The 18,800-nt window shown below is 63.0% G+C and overlaps 3 protein-coding genes across 5 annotated transcripts in view; 1 reads left to right on the top strand and 2 right to left on the bottom strand.

The window, feature by feature from the left end:
- The first annotated feature begins 3,095 nt into the window (after nt 1-3,095).
- CALML6 (calmodulin like 6) lies at nt 3,096-5,501 on the top strand. Of its 2 annotated transcripts, none has more exons than XM_017882431.1 (5): nt 3,096-3,329; nt 4,462-4,636; nt 4,776-4,920; nt 5,178-5,278; nt 5,351-5,501. In XM_017882431.1, exons 1-5 carry the CDS (start codon nt 3,303-3,305, stop codon nt 5,395-5,397), a joined length of 495 nt encoding a protein of 164 aa, XP_017737920.1. In that variant the 5' UTR covers nt 3,096-3,302; the 3' UTR covers nt 5,398-5,501. The 2 variants fall into 2 exon arrangements, with proteins under 2 accessions (XP_017737920.1, XP_017737921.1); XM_017882432.1 differs by lacking the exon at nt 3,096-3,329 and adding an exon at nt 3,342-3,757.
- A 296-nt stretch (nt 5,502-5,797) lies between these two features.
- Nucleotides 5,798-7,526, bottom strand: TMEM52 (transmembrane protein 52). 2 transcript variants are annotated; one of them, XM_017882428.1, is made up of 5 exons: nt 7,393-7,526; nt 7,260-7,303; nt 7,108-7,149; nt 6,462-6,640; nt 5,798-6,371 (listed from the first exon to the last, which is right to left on the bottom strand). In XM_017882428.1, exons 1-5 carry the CDS (start codon nt 7,456-7,458, stop codon nt 6,091-6,093), a joined length of 612 nt encoding a protein of 203 aa, XP_017737917.1. In that variant the 5' UTR covers nt 7,459-7,526; the 3' UTR covers nt 5,798-6,090. The 2 variants fall into 2 exon arrangements, with proteins under 2 accessions (XP_017737917.1, XP_017737918.1); XM_017882429.1 differs by lacking the exon at nt 7,108-7,149 and having other exon boundaries at nt 7,393-7,525.
- A 2,266-nt stretch (nt 7,527-9,792) lies between these two features.
- Nucleotides 9,793-18,800, bottom strand: part of CFAP74 (cilia and flagella associated protein 74) — an 80,526-nt gene continuing 71,518 nt past the window's right edge. The window contains exons 26-39 of the mRNA XM_017882526.1: nt 17,993-18,293; nt 16,374-16,472; nt 15,451-15,590; nt 14,743-14,877; nt 14,502-14,611; nt 14,308-14,363; nt 14,079-14,198; nt 13,633-13,788; nt 12,382-12,511; nt 11,613-11,767; nt 11,205-11,337; nt 10,823-10,983; nt 10,427-10,561; nt 9,793-10,227 (exon numbers count right to left, since the gene is read on the bottom strand). Coding sequence (XP_017738015.1) covers nt 10,126-10,227; nt 10,427-10,561; nt 10,823-10,983; nt 11,205-11,337; nt 11,613-11,767; nt 12,382-12,511; nt 13,633-13,788; nt 14,079-14,198; nt 14,308-14,363; nt 14,502-14,611; nt 14,743-14,877; nt 15,451-15,590; nt 16,374-16,472; nt 17,993-18,293 — 1,933 coding nt within the window. The 3' untranslated portion in view covers nt 9,793-10,125. The remainder of the gene's footprint in view (nt 10,228-10,426; nt 10,562-10,822; nt 10,984-11,204; nt 11,338-11,612; nt 11,768-12,381; nt 12,512-13,632; nt 13,789-14,078; nt 14,199-14,307; nt 14,364-14,501; nt 14,612-14,742; nt 14,878-15,450; nt 15,591-16,373; nt 16,473-17,992; nt 18,294-18,800) is intronic.

Here is an 18,800-nt window from a genome sequence, read left to right as displayed (position 1 = left end):
ACAGGCTGGGACTAAAGGCGCCCCCCACAGCGCCCGGCTAGTTTTTTGTATTTTTTAGTAGAGACGGGGTTTCACCGTGTTAGCCAGGATGGTCTCGATCTCCTGACCTCGTGATCCGCCCGTCTCGGCCTCCCAAAGTGCTGGGATTACAGGCTTGAGCCACCGCGCCCGGCCTCAGTTTTTTTTGGTATTTTTAATAGAGACAGGGTTTCACTATGTTAGCCAGGATCGTCTGGATCTCCTGACCTCGTGATCTGCCCGCCTTGGCCTCCCAAAGTGCTGAGATTACAGGCGTGAGCCACCATGCCCGGCCTACTGATTTAAATACTAATCACATCTATGAAACACCTTCATGCCCGCCTGTGTTCATTGCAGTAGCAGTTCCAACAGCCAAGAGGTGGGAGCACCTAAGTGTTCATCAGCAGATGAAACCGAGTGTGGTCCATCCCAAGAAAAACATTTCACTCAGCCTTAAAAAAGATGCCTGTTCCAGGCCGAGCACAGTGGCTCACACCTGTAATCCCAGCACTTTGGGAGGCCCAGGTGGGAGCATCATGAGGTCAGGAGATAGAGACCATTCTGGCTAACACAGTGAAACCCTGTCTCTACTAAAAGTATAAAAATTAGCCAGGTGTGGTGGCACCCACCTGTAGTCCCAGCTACTCGGGAGGCTGAGGCAGGAGAGTTGCGTGAACCCGGGAGGCAGAGGTTGCAGTAAGCTGAGATCATGCCATTGCACTCCAGCCTGGAGACAAAGCGAGATTCCACCTCAAAAAAAAAAAAAAAAAAGAAAAAAAGAAGAAGAAGAAGAAGAAGCCTATTCTGTCATATGCTATACCACAAATGAAGCTTGAGGACATTAATTCGGCCACAGAAACACAAACACTGGATGATTCCACTCCTAGGAGGTCTATGGAGTCAAAATCTTTTTTTTTTTTTTTTTTTTTTTTTTTTTTTTTTGTGGATGGCGTCTCACTCTGTCGCCCAGGCTGGAGTGCAGTGGTACAATCTCGGCTCACTGCATCCTGCACCTCCTGGGTTCAAACAATTCTCTGCCTCAGCCTCCCGAATAGCTGGGATTACAGGCACCCGCCACCATGCCCGGCTAATTTTTTTTTTTTTTTTTTTAGTAGAGACAGGGTTTCACCATCTTGGCCAGGCTGGTCTTGAACTCCTGACCTCATGATCCACCCCCCCTCGGCCTCCCAAAGTGCTGAGATTACAGGGGTGAGCCACCATGCCTGGCCCTTGGAGTTGAATTCTTAAAAACAGAAAGTACAGTAGTGATTGCCATAGGCTAGGGGAGGTGGAAGAGGGGAGCTGCTGTTTAATCGGTGCAGAGGGTCCGTTTTGCAAGATGAAAGGTTCTAGAGATCTGCTACATAACCGGGTACAGCCATTAACACAACTGCACTTGTACCTGAACGTGGCTGAGGCAGTATTCTAATTGTTACAGGGTTTTTCTCTTTTTCTGTTTTCTTTCTTTTTTTTTTTTTTTCTTTTGAGATGGAGTCTCACTCTGTTGCCCAGGCTGGAGTGCAGTGGCATGATCTCAGCTCACTGAAAGCTCTGCCTCCCGGGTTCTCGCCATTCTCCTGCCTCAGCCTCCTGAGAAGCTGGGACTACAGGCATCCGCCACCATGCCTGGCTAATTTTTTTGTATTTTTTTTTAGTACAGTTGGGGTTTCACCGTGTTAGCCAGGATGGTCTCGATCTCCTGACCTCGTGATCTGCCTGCCTCAGCCTCCCAAAGTGCTGGGATTACAGGCGTGAGCCACCAAGCCCAGCCTCTTTTTCTGTTTTTTAATTTTTTGTATTATTTTTATTTTTTTTATGGAGAATACCCCTTCAGTGATCAGAAGAGACACAAGATGGAAAATAAAGATTGGATGACTCTCAGGTCCTAGGGGTACAGGGCACGTCCAAAGGCCACACAGAGGCTGGTCAGCACCAGGAGAGCGGGACAGAGGGCAAGGACTTGGACTGCTGCTTGTACTGGGCCTGGGTATGGGTAGAAGCCTACATGGAGAGGAGAGGGGTTGACGTTGGTTGTGACCATGTTGCTCCTCCCCACCTTTGTCAGGGCCAGGGCGGGGCCGGGGTGGGTGTGCCCTCTGCTTTAAGTCAGGCTCCAACAGCTTTGAGTTTCACTCATAAGCCCACCAGGATGTCTGGAACCTTCAGGACTGTGGCCCAGGAATGTCAGACACTAGAGGCCTGGGAATGGAGGAGGCAGAGCCTGCTGTCCACTCGCTGTGAGAGTTGTCGGGGTGGGGGCTTGTCCAGGGCCACGAGGCCAGTGCAGTTCTCTGTGTCTCTGTACCCAGCTGGCCAGCACCTGGGGACCCCGAGCCAGAACCCAGGATGGGCCCTGGCCTGGGCGCTGCGGCTCCCTGCATTCTGTGCCCCTGGGGGAAGGTGCTCAGTGCATGAATTGTCCCCTCCCCAGCCCAGGGGAAAGCTGAGGCCAGGGAGCAGCCAGGATGAAGGTCATGGCCTCCCTTGACCCCATCAGACCCAGGGCTGCTTCCCTCCAGCCCCGGCCCCGTTTGGCTGGAGGTGTCCCAGGCCGTTGGCCTGGCCTCCTCAGCATCAATCTTGCAGTCTCAGCAGCTGGCCTGGGTCTCAGCGGGAGGCATCCTGTAGCTTCAGGTTTTCTGGCAGGCAGAGGGCTGGGCTGGCGGGGGACACTGAGTGCCCCACCTGCTCGGAGTCTTCATGCCGCCAAGGGGCCAGTTGGGGGGCAGGTGTGAGTGTGACCCTGAGGACCCTGACCTGCCACTGCAAACCTCACACCCCTGCCTGGGTGGGGCAGGGAGGAGCTGGACCCTGGCTTTGGGAGTCTGGTGGGTAATTAGACCCAGACAGGGCGGGGTCAGTGCGGGTCTGAGGAGGGAACACACGTGTGCAGGCGTGTGCTCCACTGTGGCGTGTTGATACTGACCAGCCTGGGCACCAGGCCCCCTCGGGAGCCAGCTTTGCTGTTCTGAGTAGAAGGGAGGTCAGGTTTCCTTGAGAAACCCCAAAATAGCCCCCAACTGGCCCGACTTCCAGCGGGCAGCCCAGCCCCCAGGTCCTGTCTGTCTTGTCCCCTTTCCCCCTTCACCCCCAGCCCATGTCCTGCTGTCTTCTCCCTGGTGGACCCTCAGCCCCTCCTGTACAAGGTGGTCAAGAGGTGCCTAATGCATTTGTTCATTTGACCTGTCCTGAGAGTTTGTGACATACTGGCACGGGGCCAACGTTGAGTCCACCAGGATGGGAGGGTGGCCAGGCTCTGAGCCACTGGGCACCAGCTGGCCAGGATGGGCCTTCAACAAGAAATCTCACTGGTAAGTGATGACAGCATGGGACCAGCGTCCCGTGAAGACATGCTGGAGGGCGGCACCTCTGGAAAGGTAGACTCAGAGCTTGGTCCGGTGAAGAGGGAACAGCAAGGGGAACAGTGTGTGTGAGGGTCCTGCCGCGTCTCAGCCCTTTCCTGGCCCCTGCACTTGGCCTTCGGTGCCCATCTTCAGGGTCCGGGGAAGCCCAGGCCAAAGCGGGCCGGGAAGGGGCCTTGTGGATAAGGCTGAGAGCCTGTCCCAAAATAGGGCCAGCAGGATTTCCCACCCATAAAAGGCTCTTGGAATCTGGACCCTGGGGACCCCAGGCAGCCAGGTCCAGCTAAAACTCAGCTGCCACCACTGCCCCAGCCTTCTGCCCACAGCAGCCCTGGTGCCACCACCCTGCAGAATCCTGTCAGACAACCACCAACATGGTAAGGCTGCTCCCTGTGCCCGATGGAGTCTCTAGTGGGCTGGCTGGGCAGGTTGAGCTGGAACCTGGAGGTGCGAGGACCTACCAGGGAGCCTGGGCAGGAAGGGGCTGAGGTGGAAGAGGGAGCCAAGCCCTGCTGCCACCAACACAGCCCTTGTTCCGGGGCCAGGGTGGAGCAACCCTTTCTGGAAGCTGGCTCCCAGATGGGCAGCAGCAGTGGTGGCAGGCAGGTGTGGCCTGGTGCTGGACTCTCCCTCCAGAATGCCACACAGGCTGGAGCCTAGGGCTCTGCTTCCTGGGCTGTATCCCAGTCCTGGGCTGGAAGCCTTTCCGAGGCCAGGACTGGGCACCTCCCCACCCTGCTCTCAGCTTCCCTTACCTGTCTCACCTAGTGTCCATTGCCAGGCTCCAGGACTGCAGCCTGGCCCGTCTGGCCCTGCAGCTCCCACTGTTCCCTCGAATGCTGGCCCCTGCCTGTCTGGCCTTTGCCCCTGTGAGCTGCCTGGCAGAGCCCTGCTGGCCCTGCAAACCCCTGGCGTGTGACCCCTTGTCCGGGAAAACTGCTCTGCGCTGGGGACCTCCTCTCTTACCACTCATCTTGAAAGGCTGCCAACGGAGGGATGGGTGCAGGGGTATCTCCGACCCTTCCCTGGACACGGGGGCAGACGGGACTCCTGGTCAGGCCGGTGTGGGTGTCCCCTGCAGACAGAGCGCCTGTCGGCTGAGCAGATCAAGGAGTACAAGGGAGTCTTTGAGATGTTTGATGAAGAGGGCAACGGGGAGGTGAAGACGGGGGAGCTGGAGCGGCTCATGAGCCTGCTGGGTATCAACCCCACCAAGAGTGAGCTGGCCTCGATGGCCAAGGACGTGGACAGAGACAGTGAGCTTGTGGCTGGAGTGGGGTGGGTAGCCTCGGGGAGCGGCCCTGGGTCAGGTCTCAGTGCCTATGGGGGAAGAGGCAGAGCCCATGGGGAGTGCTGTGCCCCCTGTCCCTTGAGCCCCAGCTGTGCTCCTTGCAGACAAAGGGTTCTTCAACTGCGATGGTTTCCTGGCACTAATGGGAGTTTACCATGAGAAGGCCCAGAACCAGGAGAGTGAGCTGAGGGCGGCATTCCGCGTCTTCGACAAAGAGGGCAAGGGCTACATTGATTGGAACACTCTCAAGTAGGTCCCGGGCGGGGCAGGCGGTGCGGGTGGGCACGGGCAGGGGCAGGCGGTGGGCGGCACGGGCGGGGCAGGCGGTGAGGGCCACGGGCAAGGGGGCAGGCCTGGTGGGCACGGGCGGGCAGGTGGTGGCGGGCACGGGCGGGGCAGGCGGTGGCGGCACGGGCGGGGCAGGCGGTGGGCCGGCACGGGCGGGGGGCAGGCGGTGGACGGGCACGGGCAGGGCCGATGGAGCGGCTCAGCGCCAGGCCCCGCAGGTACGTGCTCATGAATGCAGGGGAGCCCCTCAACGAGGTGGAGGCGGAGCAGATGATGAAGGAGGCTGACAAGGATGGGGACGGGACCATCGACTATGAGGGTGAGTAGGCTGGAGCCCTGGGAGCCAGTGGCTGGGCCAGGGCAAGTTGTTGACCTGCCCCTCTGTCCCCAGAGTTTGTGGCCATGATGACCGGGGAGTCCTTCAAGCTGATCCAGTAGGGCGCAGCTGCTACAGTCGTGGGAGGCCTGCCCAGGAAGGCCGCTGCCCCTGCCCCCTGCCCCCCACTCACCCAGCTCTGTGCAAAATAAATGTTCTAGCCCGACTTGTGTGTGCCTCACTGTCCCAGCCAGGGTTGGGGGGCAACGAGCAAAGGCATGGGGCTGGAGAAGGAGAAGAGTTTTCCTGGCCCAGCCGCAGAAACACAACCCCAGTCATTTCTGCCATGACACCTGACACCACCCATTGCCCAGCTCAGGGCTAGGAATGCCAGCCTGAAGCCTGGACGGGGTACAGGCCAGGGACCACGCGCTCACCCTGCCTGCTTGCACTAGGGGTTGGCTGCCCGAGGGTTCCTCCCAGAGCCCTGGAGTCCCAGAGTCCTTCCCACATAGGCAGAGATCACTTAAATACAAACTTTATTCTCTCTCCAGTAAGATGCAGACGTCACAGCTGGCCCTGAGCTCCCACCTGAGGCTGAGGCCCAAGGGGCCTCTTCCAGGCTGAGGGCCTGCTGGGGCTGGGCCAGGGGCTGAGGCTGAGAGCAGCAGCCTGCCTAGGGGGTGACGCCATGGGGCTGGTGTAACATGACACCAAGGCTGGGGCCACAGCAATGTGTGGGATGGTGGCGTGGGCTGGGGGCCCTTGGCTCCAAGCGCTAGTTCTTCAAGCTCTGGTCCATTCTCCTACCTCCTTCAAGGGGCACCAGGGCTACAAGGTGGTAGTTGGGTATTGGGGCCCAACTCCTGGGGCATTGGAGTGGTCTCTAGGCCTGAGGCCCCAAGGAGAGGACTGGGTTTCTGGGAGAGTGCTAGCCCTTCCTCTCTGGGCTTGGCCATCTTGACAGCTTCATCGTAGGAGGGTGGAGGCTCCGGGGCATACAGACTGTAGGCAGGAGGAGCCATGGAGTCCGGGTCCAGCTCCCCAAAGGGTACCGGTAACCGCGTGCCCAGTGGGTACTGCATGGAGCTGTAGGCTGCAGGAAACCAGAGTGGGTTCGTGGAGGCGGGCTTGGCATTTACCCCCGCCATCTCTACCCTCAACTCGAGGGCCCCTAGGCACTCACAGGTCACAGTGCTGTGTACAGGGCTGTCACCGTCCATAGGGATGACCGCCAGGTCGCAGGGCTGCCGTGCTGGTGGCAGATGTGGCTGGGCCTGCGCCTGCTTCCGGAGGCAGCAGAACCGCACACAGCCGGCTGTGACCCCGCACAGCAGCAACAGGAGGACCGCCAGCAGGATGAGCCTAGAAGAGCAAGGCCCTCCCACTGGACTGACCCTCGGCCACCGAGCACCTGCACCCTGGGGAATGTCGTGGCACAACCACCGAAGACAGGTTAACAGGATAAAAAGCAGACAATGTCTCTGCACGTCTGAGACTGCCGTGGCCAAAGCCTGGCCTCCAGCTGCTGGGCCTGCCCTGGCTGTCTCTCCTGGGCTGGCCAGGGGTGGCCTTGGGCTCACTCCCAGGACTCGCTGTCCTCAGCGACTGCCCCACTGCCGAGCGGGATCGGGATCGTAGGGGCTTCCCGCGGAGGCCAGGTGGGAGGGGTGGGAGGAAAGGTCCTGCTTGCTCGAGGTCACTTCCCGCCAGCTACCGGGACTGGGCGACAGCGGAGGCGGCCTGGTGAGGTTAGGGCCGGGCGGGTCTAGCCCCGGTGACCCCCGCCCCAGAACCGTCGGACGCACGGCTCTGCCGCGGCCTCCACTTACCCCACGTGCCACAGGCTGCTCCAGCGGGCCTGCGGCAGGCACCTGCGGGGACGGCGGCACCTGGAGCAGGCGGGGCATGGGCCGGCCGACCTCACCGCCCGCACCTCCCCACAGGGCGGGGCCAGGCCCCGGCTCCCTCCCCCCCGACTTACTGGTCCGAGGGGTCGCAGCTGCCGTCCGCGAAGCCCAGCGCCACCTGTGGGGACAGGGGTGAGCCCGCGAGGGGCGTGGTCCGAGCACGGACCCGCCCCGCGGTGGCCGAACCGAGAACGCGGCCCGACCCACCTGCGGCAGCGGCAAGAGCGGCAGCAGCAGCCGGAGCCCGCGGGCGGCCAGCGACCCCCGGCCCATGCTCTGCGGAGGTTGGAGCAGAGCCTCGCGGCGCGGCTTTATGGAGCCCCGCCCACCACAGGACACACCCACCACATGACACGCCCACAGAGCGCCCGCTCAGAGTAAACCCCGCCCACCAGGCCTCGCTCGCCGCGGGCCCCTCCTACAGGCGCACACGCCTACTGGACGCCCCACACAGGGTGAACCCCGCCCGCCCGGCACCGCCCAGTGCAAGCCCCGTTCCTCGCAGGCCCCGCCCCCAGGGGCACACGCCCACCGGACGCCTCACGCAGCGTAAACCCCACCCGCAGGTCCGCACCCAGAGCAAGCCTCTTTCGCCGCAGGCCCCACCCACAGGAGGCCTCACCCACGAGACGCCCCCACTCGCTGGACCTCCGCTCAATGCGAACCCCACCCACTGGCTCCTCGCCCGCCATAAGCCGCGCCCACCAGACACCGCTCAACGCAATCCCCTCCCACTGGGCCAAGCCCAACGTGTTCAGAGGGCTTGTCCGCCCCAAGCCCTGCTTCGCAGCTCCACCTGGCCCAGAGTCGCGAGGCGACGGTAGGTCTCGCCCTCAGCCCGGGCATGGCGCCTTCACTCCGGCCGGCCGAGCGTGGCCTGCTCTGGCGCTGATCTGGGCGTGGCCCGGGAACCCTCGGGAGCTGGCCTGGAAAGTTGTGGCTGCCTTGGGTGTGGTCCCTCGGGTCCACTCTTGCAGGCAGGCTCCAGGTGAACTGGAGGGTCACGCCACCAAGATGCTGGGCATCCCGAACGTGGTGTTTGAACACTGATTGTGGACCTGAGCTGCAGGCTCTGCCTGGGGGCTGGCCCAGGGGGCTGGAGCCTGGCCCTGGCTCTGGGCCCTTGAGGCTCTGGGTGCAGACCACTTTCCCAAAGCACTTGGGCTTGGGGCCATGCCCCACAGGGGAATGCGGCCTCCATTCCCGAGGGCCACAGGGAGCCCAGCACCCTTTCCTCAGCCTGCAATGTCCGCTGCTCCCCTGCAGGGGCAGGCGGGGGCCATTTCTTCCGGGGGACTCCTGTCCCGTATCCCTCTGGCACCAGGCCAGGGGCCCTGATAGGCTCTTGCTGCTCTCTGCTCCCCGTGAGACCAGCAGCACACCGTTCGCCGGGTGGTCAGGCTAAGGGAGGTGGTCAGCACAGCAAAGGGCAGGGTCCATCTTACTGCAGGAGGAGCACCCACCCCTTGCTCAGAACTGTTCCACATGTGGGCGCTGCTCAGTGTCCCCCACCCCTACAAGGGCAGTGACCCTGGAGGGCAGGGCTTCCTCTGCGTGGCTCTTCTGCCCATACCTGCCCCTTCACTGCATCACTCCTTCCATTTTCGGGCTCTGCCTGAAGTTGCCTTTCACCTCCCAGGGCCTGTGCCATGGTCCTCAAGGGCCCTTCCTGCCTGCCCAGCTCTCCGGGCCCCTGGCCATTCTTCCCGACACGTTGACCACGCTGGTCGTGGAGGCCCAGCACGGGAGTGGGAATGGGAGTGCATGTGCACCGCACAGCCTGAGACCACAGCCCCAAGTTCCGGAAGGTGTGCCCTGAGGCCTGGGCCCAGGAAAGCTCCCGGAAGCACCACTTGCTCCCCGCTGCCAGACCAGGGAAGGCTGCATACGCTCTCCTGGTGGCTGCTGGTTGGGGTGGCACAGTGGGTGTGCTGCACTGTGACAGGAGGGCTAGGCTGGGTGGGCTCTGTGGGGACAGTGTCCAACAAGCCAGACTCCAGAGGGCAGGGTTGGGGTGGAGGCACCACTCTGAGCTCCAGGAGCATCTCACGGGCTGTGAGGGATCTTCTCTGTTGAAGGGTGGGTCAGAGCCCAGAAAGCCGAGCCCAGACTTATCTCAGACTAAAAGTAGAGACTTAAGTGCAGGAGCTGGGCCTCACCTGGCCCCTGCTGGGCGGAGGGGAGGGCATGAGTAGGCTGGGTTCCCTCCATCTGCTCACCTTTGCTTGGGGTCATCCGGGGTCCTGGAACTTGGGAAAAGTCTGGAGGTTCCCGGGGCCTGCCCTGGGCTTTGGAGCCCTGCCCTCCCCACCGCCCAGGGCCTCTCGGCTCTGGGTCAGCCTCAGCTCCGGCTGCGCTCCGGCTGCACCCCGGCCCTCTGGACTGCCTGCCTGCTGCTCAGGGCATCAGGCTTGGGGGCCCTCCTCGAATTTGGGTTAGGGTGGCCTCCCCACAGGTGCCCTCAGGATGGCCCCGCTCCAGGAGGCCCTTGCCAGGCAAAGCGAGTTTCATGGCTATGAGGGGAGGGCTGCATCCCCAGGGCTCTATCTCCACCTCCCATTCAGTGCTTACCCCAGGGAATAACCCGCTGTCACTCACACTGCAGGCTGCAAGTGCTGGCCTACAAAACATTTATTGACAGGCTGTGGGGGCTCTCCTGGGGGCTCTGAGGGGCTCTGGCTAGGACGGCTGTGGGCTGGCCTGGCCTTCTCGCTGGTTCTGAGTCTGGGATCTCAGGAGGGGGTGTTCTTGGATGTACCTGGGCTTGCTGGGTCCAGGGCAGCAGGAAGTGGCTGTGGCACCATGTGGAGGGTGGCCTATTGAAATCTGCCTGGCAGAGGATGGCCAGGTCCCAGGCTCTAGGGTAGTATGGCCTGGCCCTCAGCCTGGGGAGGGCTTTGAGGGTGGGCAGGAGGGCCCAAGGGTGCTCTGTGCAGAGGCTTAGGGGCTGGTCACCACCTGGGCTACAAAGATGACCTTGTAGGTCTCCTTCACATCCCCCCTGAGCTGCAGCAGGGCCGACACCATGAGTGGGTGGTCTGGCTGAAACAGGAGGGGAGGGGAGAAGAGGCCTTCAGCCAGTGGGCACCCGGGGGAGATCTGCTGTCTTCCCGCTGCCCTGCCCACCTGACTCCCCTGGGTCCTCCACGGCCACCTCCTCCCCTGGGATTGGGCATGGGTACAGCCCACCCAGCCTTTGGCGTTCCCAGGGCTCGCTGGCCTGGAGCCCGAAGGCACCTACATCAAAGTCCGCAGGCGGCACCCAGGAGATACTGATGGTCTTCGTCTGGCCGCGCTCCACGGAGCCCCGGCAGGGCTCAATGGAGAAACCCTTGTGCTGCAGGGATGTGACACTGTCCAGGCTGAACTCAACAGTCTGTGGGGTATGGGGCTCCTGTAGGCTGGCGACCAGGCACTGCTTCCAGCAGCAGTGGGACTAGGGCTGAGGGTGCCCAGCTCCACTCACCCTCCCAGCTCTGACCAGCAGGCTGCCCACCCCACACCTGCCACAGGAAGTCCCAGACAAGCCCGGCTGTGGGGACAATCCCAGTGAGGGGCAAGGCCAGGAGGGGGGCTGCCCAGGGCAGGGGAGGCAGAGGGGGCCGCCTAATGTCCCCAGGGGCAGTGCTGTGGGCACCTTCTTTGGAGATGGTTGGGTGGTCCGGATACAGCCCACCTGCAGCTCTCGGGTGGCAGGTGGGGCTGGCGTGTCTGTGTCAAACTGGATGTAGTCCAGGGCCACCAGGATGGGCCTCAGCTCCTCGGCTTCTGGAGAGGGAGGGCCTGGCCGGGAGCTGGCTGGAGGGGTGTGGCCAGGGGAGCTGTTCAAGGTCAGGCTGAGGCATGGGGTGGGGCTGCAGCTGGACTCCTGAACTCTGGTTAGCAGTGGCTCTCCTGCCTGGCTCTGGGGTAGAAGACTGGGAATCCCTCCCCCACTCCACTGGGTCTCAGGGCCCCCGTCCATGGGCTAGGGGCACCAGGAGGCCCCGTGTCTGTCCCCTCCCGGGGGAGGGGCTCACCCTCTCTGTGCTTGGGGTCAAATACGGGGATCACCGTCAGAGACTCCACGGGCACGTCCAGGGGGTCCCCGCCCTCCACGAACATCATGTGCTCACGGGCGGCCCCTTTCAGCAGGATCTGGTGGGAGATTTTCTGGGGACAAGAAGTGGAGTGGCCTTGTCCCCAAAGCTCCGCAGCAGGGGCCCTGCTGGTGAGAGCTGGGCTGGCTCAGGGAAGGAGGCAGGGACGGCTTGGGGGCCCCGTGGGGTCCTGGACTCTGGTCTCTCGACCCATGACCCTCAGTGTGGTGCTGAGTCCCCCAGCCATGGTACCCTCTGGGTCTCCAAAGTGGGGCAGTGCAGCAAAAGGCAAGGCTCTGGTTGGGGCCAGGGCCAGGCCCAGCTGAACTTGCAGATCCACAGCCGCACCTTTTCAAAGAGCACCACCTGGAGCCGGTCGGAGAAGTAGAGGCTCTCGTGGTCGGGGCTGAAGGTGACAGTGAAGTCCTGCGTCTTCCCGGGGTCCATGACGCCCTTGACAGGGGCCACGCTGAACACACTCTGACCGTGGAGATTCTGCGTCCCTGCAGGTAGGGTGGGGTGCAGTTTGGCCTTCCCCCCTGCAATCACTGTTTGCCCTCCAAGCCCTGCTCCATAGAGCTCTGCACCCTGCCCACCCCCGCAGAGCCCCTGTCCTGCCGGGTGCCCCCCATGGCCTTGCACCCCCCGAACCCCCCATGGATCCCAAGTGCCCAGCTCACCACACACCTCCCCAAGCTCCCGCTGCCCCAGTACCGCTCACCCCATCCCCCACCTCCCCCCGTCACCCACCACCCCTCAGCTCACCAACCGGCCTCTCCAGCTCATCACCACCCCAGCTCACCAAACGCCCCTCCCCCCACCCACCACCACCCCCCCAGTCCTGGCCACTCCACCACTCACAACAGCCCCATCTCACACCGCCCCCCCCAGCTCACCAACACCCTAGCTCACGCCCACCCCATCTCACAACCGCCCTAGCTCACCACCACCCCGCTCACACCCACCCCCACTCACCAACACTGCCCCCCTCCAGCTCACCGCCTACCCCCCCAGCTCACCGACCACTCCCCATCTTACCATCCATCCCCGCAGCTCACTGCCCACCCCCTCCACTCACCGCCACTCCCCCACTCCACCCACCCTTCACCCCGCTCACCGACCACCTCCGTCCTCTGGGAGGGCGAGCTGAGGAACTGCGGCAGCTGCTGCTGGTCCTGGTCCCGGGCGCTGGAGAGACTGTCCAGGTGTATGGAGAACGTGATGGGGAGCAGGGAGCTGTTCTGCAGCTGCAGAGAACAGGCCGCCGTCACTGCCCGCCAGCCCCAGCCTGGCTGCCTCCTTCCTGTGGTCAGTGCCCAGGACTTGGCTGCTGCTATGAGGCCACATCCAGGTGGGGACCCAGGTGGCCCGACGACGCTGGCCCACGTGGCGGTTTACTGAGCTGTGTGCCGACATCCCTTCTTCCAGACTCTCATCAGCCTTTGCCAGGCCAGGGCTTGGCTTCCCTGCCTGGGGAGCATGGACAGCTCTGGGGTGCCACCTGTCCTCCAGGACACCTGAGTCTCGCTCAGGCCCAGCTTAGCTGAACCCACATCCCCGCCCATGTCCTCCCTGCCCTCACCCCTTCTCCTGAGAGCACCCTTTCTCCATGCAATGGCTGTCTTGGGCTCTGCCTCCAGGACCCACCCTGAGCCAGGTGGAGAAGCAGGTGTCCCTCCTGGGCCCACCCTGGTGGTGCGAAGGCATGAGGGCACACGGGGCAGTGCGAAGGCATGAGGGCACACGGGGCAGTGCGAAGGCATGAGGGCACTCGGGGCAGTGCGAAGGCATGAGGGCACATGCTGGTGCGAACGCATGAGGGCACTCGGGGCAGTGCGAAGGCATGAGGGCACATGCTGGTGCGAACGCATGAGGGCACTCGGGGCAGTGCGAAGGCATGAGGGCACATGGGGCAGTGCGAAGGCATGAGGGCACATGCTGGTGTGAACGCATGAGGGCACTCGGGGCAGTGCGAAGGCATGAGGGCACACGGGGCAGTGCGGCTCGCCCAGAGGGCTGCAAACCCTCACCCCTGGGTGGCTGAGTTGAGCTCCAAAGGAGTGAGTTCAAGCAGCAGGGCAGGGGGTAATTGGGGGAGCTCTGTGCAGGGGCTGAGGAGGAGGGACAAGGAGCGCCAAGAAGGACAGGGAGGTGGGGGTGACTAGGGGACATCTGCAGCCTCCCCAGAAACAGGCCCCGGGTTCCCTGCAGGAGAGGGCGGCAGAGGCGGCAGCTGTGTAGAGGGGGCTACCTGTGTCCCCACAGGCTCCCCGACCCACGGGTCACTTTCATAGCTGGCCTGAGTCCTGCCTGGTGGAAACCCCTCCTGGGAGGCTGGAGCCAGCACGAGGGCCCACGTGGGCTTCACCTTGAAGCCTGAGGACACAGACTCTCCGGCGATCACGTAGCCCATGTTGAGGATGCTGCCTTCAATGGAGCACGTGATCATGGACGCCACGCCAGTGCCCACGAGGGTGAGGGTGAGCGTGCCTCTCTTGGTAATGATGTCCAGTGTTTCTTGAGCCTAAAGAGACCACATCCCTCGGTCAGGAACAGATGTCTGCTGGAGCCACGAGAGGAGCTCTGCCTCAGGGGCAGTGGGTTCTCAGTGCCAGAGCTGAGACAGCGCTGGGGGCTCCATCAGCTGCACTCACTTGCCGGCTGGCGTGAGGGCCTGGGGCCAGGCTGCCCACAGACCCAGGCGTGGTCAGTTCCGGGCCTGAGCACAGGCGATGCCCGCCCTGGCCAGCGCCTTTGTCCTGCAATGTGGGGAGCCTTGGGCCGCAGTGTGGCCGGGGTGGGCCTGGGACTCACCAGGATGCTCTCGTGGGGAGAGAAGGACAGCACCAGGACCTGGGTCTCACCCGCGCGCAGCAGGCTGGAGTGGTTCAGCAGGACGAAGGGGCCGTTGGGGTTCAGCAGGGAGAAGTCCAGCTGAGGGTCCATGTCAAGGAGGGGACACGGGTGTCTGCAGGCTCCACCACACCCTCCCCGGCCCCCACCCCCACCCCGCAGGCTGCCTGGGCTGGGTGGACAAGGACACGGCCAGATCCTCGGGACAGACGTTCTGAATGGAGACCTTCTTGATACTGCGGTGCCCTGAAATGGGGCAGGGAGCGTCAGGCCACAGCCCCAGGCCCCAGGGAGCACCCCTGTCAGGGTTGGGCCGTGGGGCTGGGGGAGGCGTGGGTGTGCCTGGGCACCGGGTGGAGGTGTGTGTGGGGCTGAGCGACTCACCCACGGCGACGTCGCCGAAGTTAAAGATGGTCTTGCCTTTGTGGGACGTCACCACAACAGACGGCGCCACCGTCGGGCACCACAGCTCCAGGTAGAGGGTGTTGTGGGGGCTGGGACGGAAAGGGCATGCTGAGGGCAGGGTGGGTGGCCCCCTGCCCGCCCAGGCCCTGGAGTTGGGCAGTAGCAGAGGACAGCGCGTTTGCGGCTGACCACACCCCATTCTGGCCAGAGCAACTCGCACCTGAAGCTCGGGGGTTCTGACCCTTTCCTGTCTTTGATGTCACCACTGGCAACAACACAGGGAATTACAAATGTGTCAAACTTCGCCTGGAACGCTCTGACCAGGGTGGCTCGGGCGGCCTGGTACTCGTCGGAACTGGAAGGAAGTCGGAGGTGTACACTCCCGCCTTCCCCCACCCACCATCGGCCTAGGCCGGACACCTGCGGCTCTGCCTCAGGGTCCCGGGGTTCCAGGTTGTGGCAGTCGCAGTTGTATCTGACAAGCTGGCTTTTCCCCCTTCTCTGGCTCCTGTGGGGGCCTTGTCACTCACTTCAGGTCCTTGTCAGCTGGTGGCTGGGGGCTGGGGTTTGGGGCAGGTGCCTTTGGCCCCTGGATAGAGAGCCATGTTCCTTTCTGGGGCCACAGGCGCCCATCAGAGCTTTCCCAGGGCTCATTCTGCACCCAAGGGGGCTGAGTGGGGGGCGGTGGGTTCGCTCCCCACCCGAGGAGTGAGGCTGTGGGCAGGGGTGTCAGGCCTGGGGAAACGGGGTGGGCAGGTCCCAGGAAGGCAGCACCTGGATCCAGCTGTGTCTGAAGCCTTCAGTCCTTCCAGCCACATGGGTCATTCTGGGCAGTCTGTGGGGGGAGAGGACTCTCCACAGGGGCCACAGTGGGTCCCACCAGAGGGGCCTGGAGGGAAGCAGGTGGGGCAGCCCCTCCCGGACCCACCTGGGCTTCAGCTCCCGCTTCCGCAGCTCCAGGACGTGGGGGACAGAGACTTTGAATAGCTTGTCGCGGTTCTGCATTCGAAGAACGGAGAATGACAGTCTGTGCAGGTCCTTCCTTTGGGAGGCCGTATCCTTTCGGAACTGTGGGGGAAGAGACTGGCTGTGGGGCTGTGCAGGGCCCCGGAGGCACCCAGCTGCGCCCTGTGGCTCCTCTGCGGCCAGTGCAGGAACCGTGGGAGCCCCAGTTGGATTGAATGGGGACCAGAAAACCGACCAGCTCCCCAGGAAGACTGTAGCCAGTGCAGAGGGGCACACGGATCCCCCCAGAGCTGCCCACAGACTGCAGCGTCTGCTTCACCAGAGGATAAACCGAGGCACAAAGGAGTGAGGAGGCAGCCAGAACCGGGGTCCCCCCCATCTTCACTGCCAAAGGCTGAAGGCAAGCGCTTCCCCTCGTGTGCACGCCCAGGAGGAACGCGGGCCAGGCCAGGAAGGGCGCATCTGGAGTGTGGCAGGCAGGAGCTCTCGAGGCCGCCTCCAGGGCCGGCACTGGCCGCCGGCGCTCGCTGGGCAGATTCTGCAGGACCCTCCATGTTTCAGGTGCGCCTCTGGGGGCCTCCAGGTTGTGGGAGGGGCCCTGCATCGCAGCCGCCGTACCCCTGGGTCGCAGTGCCTACTGCCCCCACCTCCAGAGCCCACCCTTCCCTGCTCCCGCCGGGCAGTGCCCTCCAGAGAGGAGGGAGGGTCTTGGTGAGCAAGTGTTTTAACCTCTCAGATACAGCTCGACATGCGCAGTGCTTGGGAAAGGTCTACCCTGCGCTCCTGGCAGGCGGCCGGGGCCCCCAGGGACTCGAGGGCGGTGGAGTTTGTTCCTGCGACAGGCCCTTCCCCTACCCACACCCCTCCTTCCCAGGCCCCACGCACGGATTTGGTCTCCATTTCTTTGTTCAGGAGTGGGAGGGCTTCCTGGCGGATCAGCTTCTCGGGCAGCACGGGCCGGAAGGCCACCTGGACCAGGCACCTCTGAGGAGAGACAGGCGTGGGCACAGGGGCTGCCACCTCCCTCCGCCCCCCAGGAGCCCCTGCTGGCACTCTACCTTCCTCCGCCCGTGGACTCTCCTCAAGGTCACCTCCCCCTTGAGATTTCAGCCTGTGTGCCCCTTCGGGATGGCCCTCCCTGGCCTCTGTCCCCCAGGAAGCAGGGGCGGGCTGCAGGTGTGAGCACCAAACCCTCTGGCCATGAAGGGTGGGGGTCCTGCGATTGGAGGTGTTGAGAGTACAGTCCTGGGCAGGCCGGGACCCAGTCCCCTGTCCACGGGGCAGCAGTGACAGCTGAGCCTGCCCTTTCCGTCCTTGAGTTTTATGGGCGAGTCCTACACCCTAACCTGGCCCCTGCACACACCAGCCTTTCCAGGGCGCCTCCGTTTTGGAAATGGCTTCCCACAGCAGGGTCCCTCCATGACAGAGCCCGCAGGCAGTGTGCAGTGTGGGGTTGGGGATGACGTGGTGCGGGAAGGGGAGAGGGTGGGGGGAGAGGACAGGGCTGCAGAGGGAGGGAGGAAGGGGAGAGAGGGTGGGGGAAGGGAGGGAGGGGAGAGAGTGAAGGGAGGGAGGGAGAGAGGAGGGGAAAAGGTAGGGGAGGGAGGGGAAAAGTAGGGGAGGGAGGGAGGGGAGAGGGTAGGGGAGTGAGAGAGGGGAGAGGGAGGGGAGGGAGGGAAGGGGAGAGGGTAAGATGAGGGAGGTAGGGAGGGTAGGGGAGGGGACGTGAGGAGGAGGGGGAGGGTAGGGGAGGGGGGAGGAAGGGATGGGAGAGGGTAAGGGAGGGAGGAGAGGGTAGAGGAGGGAAGAAGGGGAGAGAGTAGAGGAGGGAGGTAGGGAGGGTAGGGGAGGGACGGAGGGAGGGGAGAGGGTAGGGGAGGGAGGGGAGAGCCGCATCTGCAGTAATGCATGTGGCGGTGAGAACCATCACCGAGTGGCTTTTGCTAAGTTGAATGAAATGCATTTTGAATCACTGCATTCACTGCAATCCCATGTGAGCCAGCTGTCCCCCACGTGCCCTTCCTCACTTAGGCCTTCAGCAGCCCTCAGGGTCACCCGAAGGCCCTGCCAGGCCCAAAGCTTTCTGCTCTGCAGGAAAGGTGGAGTGCTGGGTGGGAGTGGCCAACGCCCTCTGCCCCCCCACTCCCCTTCTGCCTGCGAGGTCCGCTGGTGCAAGGGACTACACAGCCTTCCCCAGTCACAACCTGGGAGCCCTGGATGGGTGCTGGCCAGGCCAGCAGCCTGGGGAGCTCCTGCCTCTCGGGGTCAGGCTGGACCAAGGGTACTGTGTCCCCCCTCCGGCGTGGGTGGCCCTGGGCCCCCTGCACATTGGCCATGGAGCCTTCCTCAGCCCTGCTCGGGTCTGATGAGGGCCGGGTTGACTTGCGCCCCTGTTCTCTGGGTTGAAACCCTGTGGTTAAAGGTGGGCAAAGGCAGACACCCTGGGGGGAAATGCAGGTGGCGTGGAGCCCCTGCCTCCCAGCCTGCGTGAGGCCCACACCCACCTTTCCTGGCCACACGGTCCCCACCGAGGGCGAGACGGTGATAGGCGAGTCTGGGGGCAGCAGGAACTCGAAGGACATGGGCCCCACGGGAGAGGCGTCCTCTGAGCCAATGCGGGGCTTGGAGTGGGTCCGTGAGCTCGCGCTCAGGTGAGAGTTGATGACGTACACTGTGGCCACGGAGGTGTCATACAGGGCCGTGGCCGCAAACTTGATCTGGTAGTGGGACAGCTCCAGGGGTGGGTGGACGCCCACAGCCCGGCAAGACAGCTTAAAGCACCTGCAAGCAACAGCGTGGGAGGCCCTCAGCCGTGCAGGGCGTCTGTGTCCCTGTGTCAGGTGCAGGGGCCGCTAGGTGGAGGACAAGCCCTGGGTGAGGCTCACAGGAACATGCACGTCCCCACTGCCTGTGGGGTCACTGTGCCGCTAACAGATTTCGAAAATACAGCGTATCTTTGTGCACATTTTAGGTGGGTAGCTAAAAATTTTGAAACATATGTATTCATTTATAAATAGAGATGGAGGCTGGGCGCGGTGGCTCAAGCCTGTAATCCCAGCGCTTTGGGAGGCCGAGACGGGCGGATCACGAGGTCAGGAGATCGAGACCATCCTGGCTAACACGGTGAAACCCCGTCTCTACTAAAAACTACAAAAAACTAGCCAGGCGAGGTGGCGTGCCTGTAGTCCCAGCTACCCGGGAGGCTGAGGCAGGAGAATGGCGTGAACCCAGGAGGCGGAGCTTGCAGTGAGCTGAGATCCGGCCACAGCACTCCAGCCTGGGTGACAGAGCGAGACTCTGTCTCAAAAAAAA

Source organism: Rhinopithecus bieti, unplaced genomic scaffold (assembly GCF_001698545.2).
Source record: "Rhinopithecus bieti isolate Rb0 unplaced genomic scaffold, ASM169854v2 scaffold_13351, whole genome shotgun sequence".
NCBI classification, from domain to species: domain Eukaryota; kingdom Metazoa; phylum Chordata; class Mammalia; order Primates; family Cercopithecidae; genus Rhinopithecus; species Rhinopithecus bieti.
This window is presented reverse-complemented; position numbering and strand designations above follow the sequence as displayed.

Coding starts and splice junctions, on each gene's coding strand:
- CALML6 (XM_017882431.1), top strand. CDS start 3,303: ATGGGCCTTCAACAAGAAATCTCACTG. Junction 4,637..4,775: donor CAAGGACGTGGACAGAGACA/GTGAGCTTGTGG, acceptor TGCTCCTTGCAG/ACAAAGGGTTCTTCAACTGC. Junction 5,279..5,350: donor CGGGACCATCGACTATGAGG/GTGAGTAGGCTG, acceptor CTCTGTCCCCAG/AGTTTGTGGCCATGATGACC.
- TMEM52 (XM_017882428.1), bottom strand. CDS start 7,458: ATGGGCCGGGGGTCGCTGGCCGCCCGCGGGCTCCGGCTGCTGCTGCCG. Junction 7,150..7,259: donor AGCTGCGACCCCTCGGACCA/GTAAGTCGGGGG, acceptor CCGTCCCCGCAG/GTGCCTGCCGCAGGCCCGCT. Junction 6,372..6,461: donor TGTACACAGCACTGTGACCT/GTGAGTGCCTAG, acceptor GGTTTCCTGCAG/CCTACAGCTCCATGCAGTAC.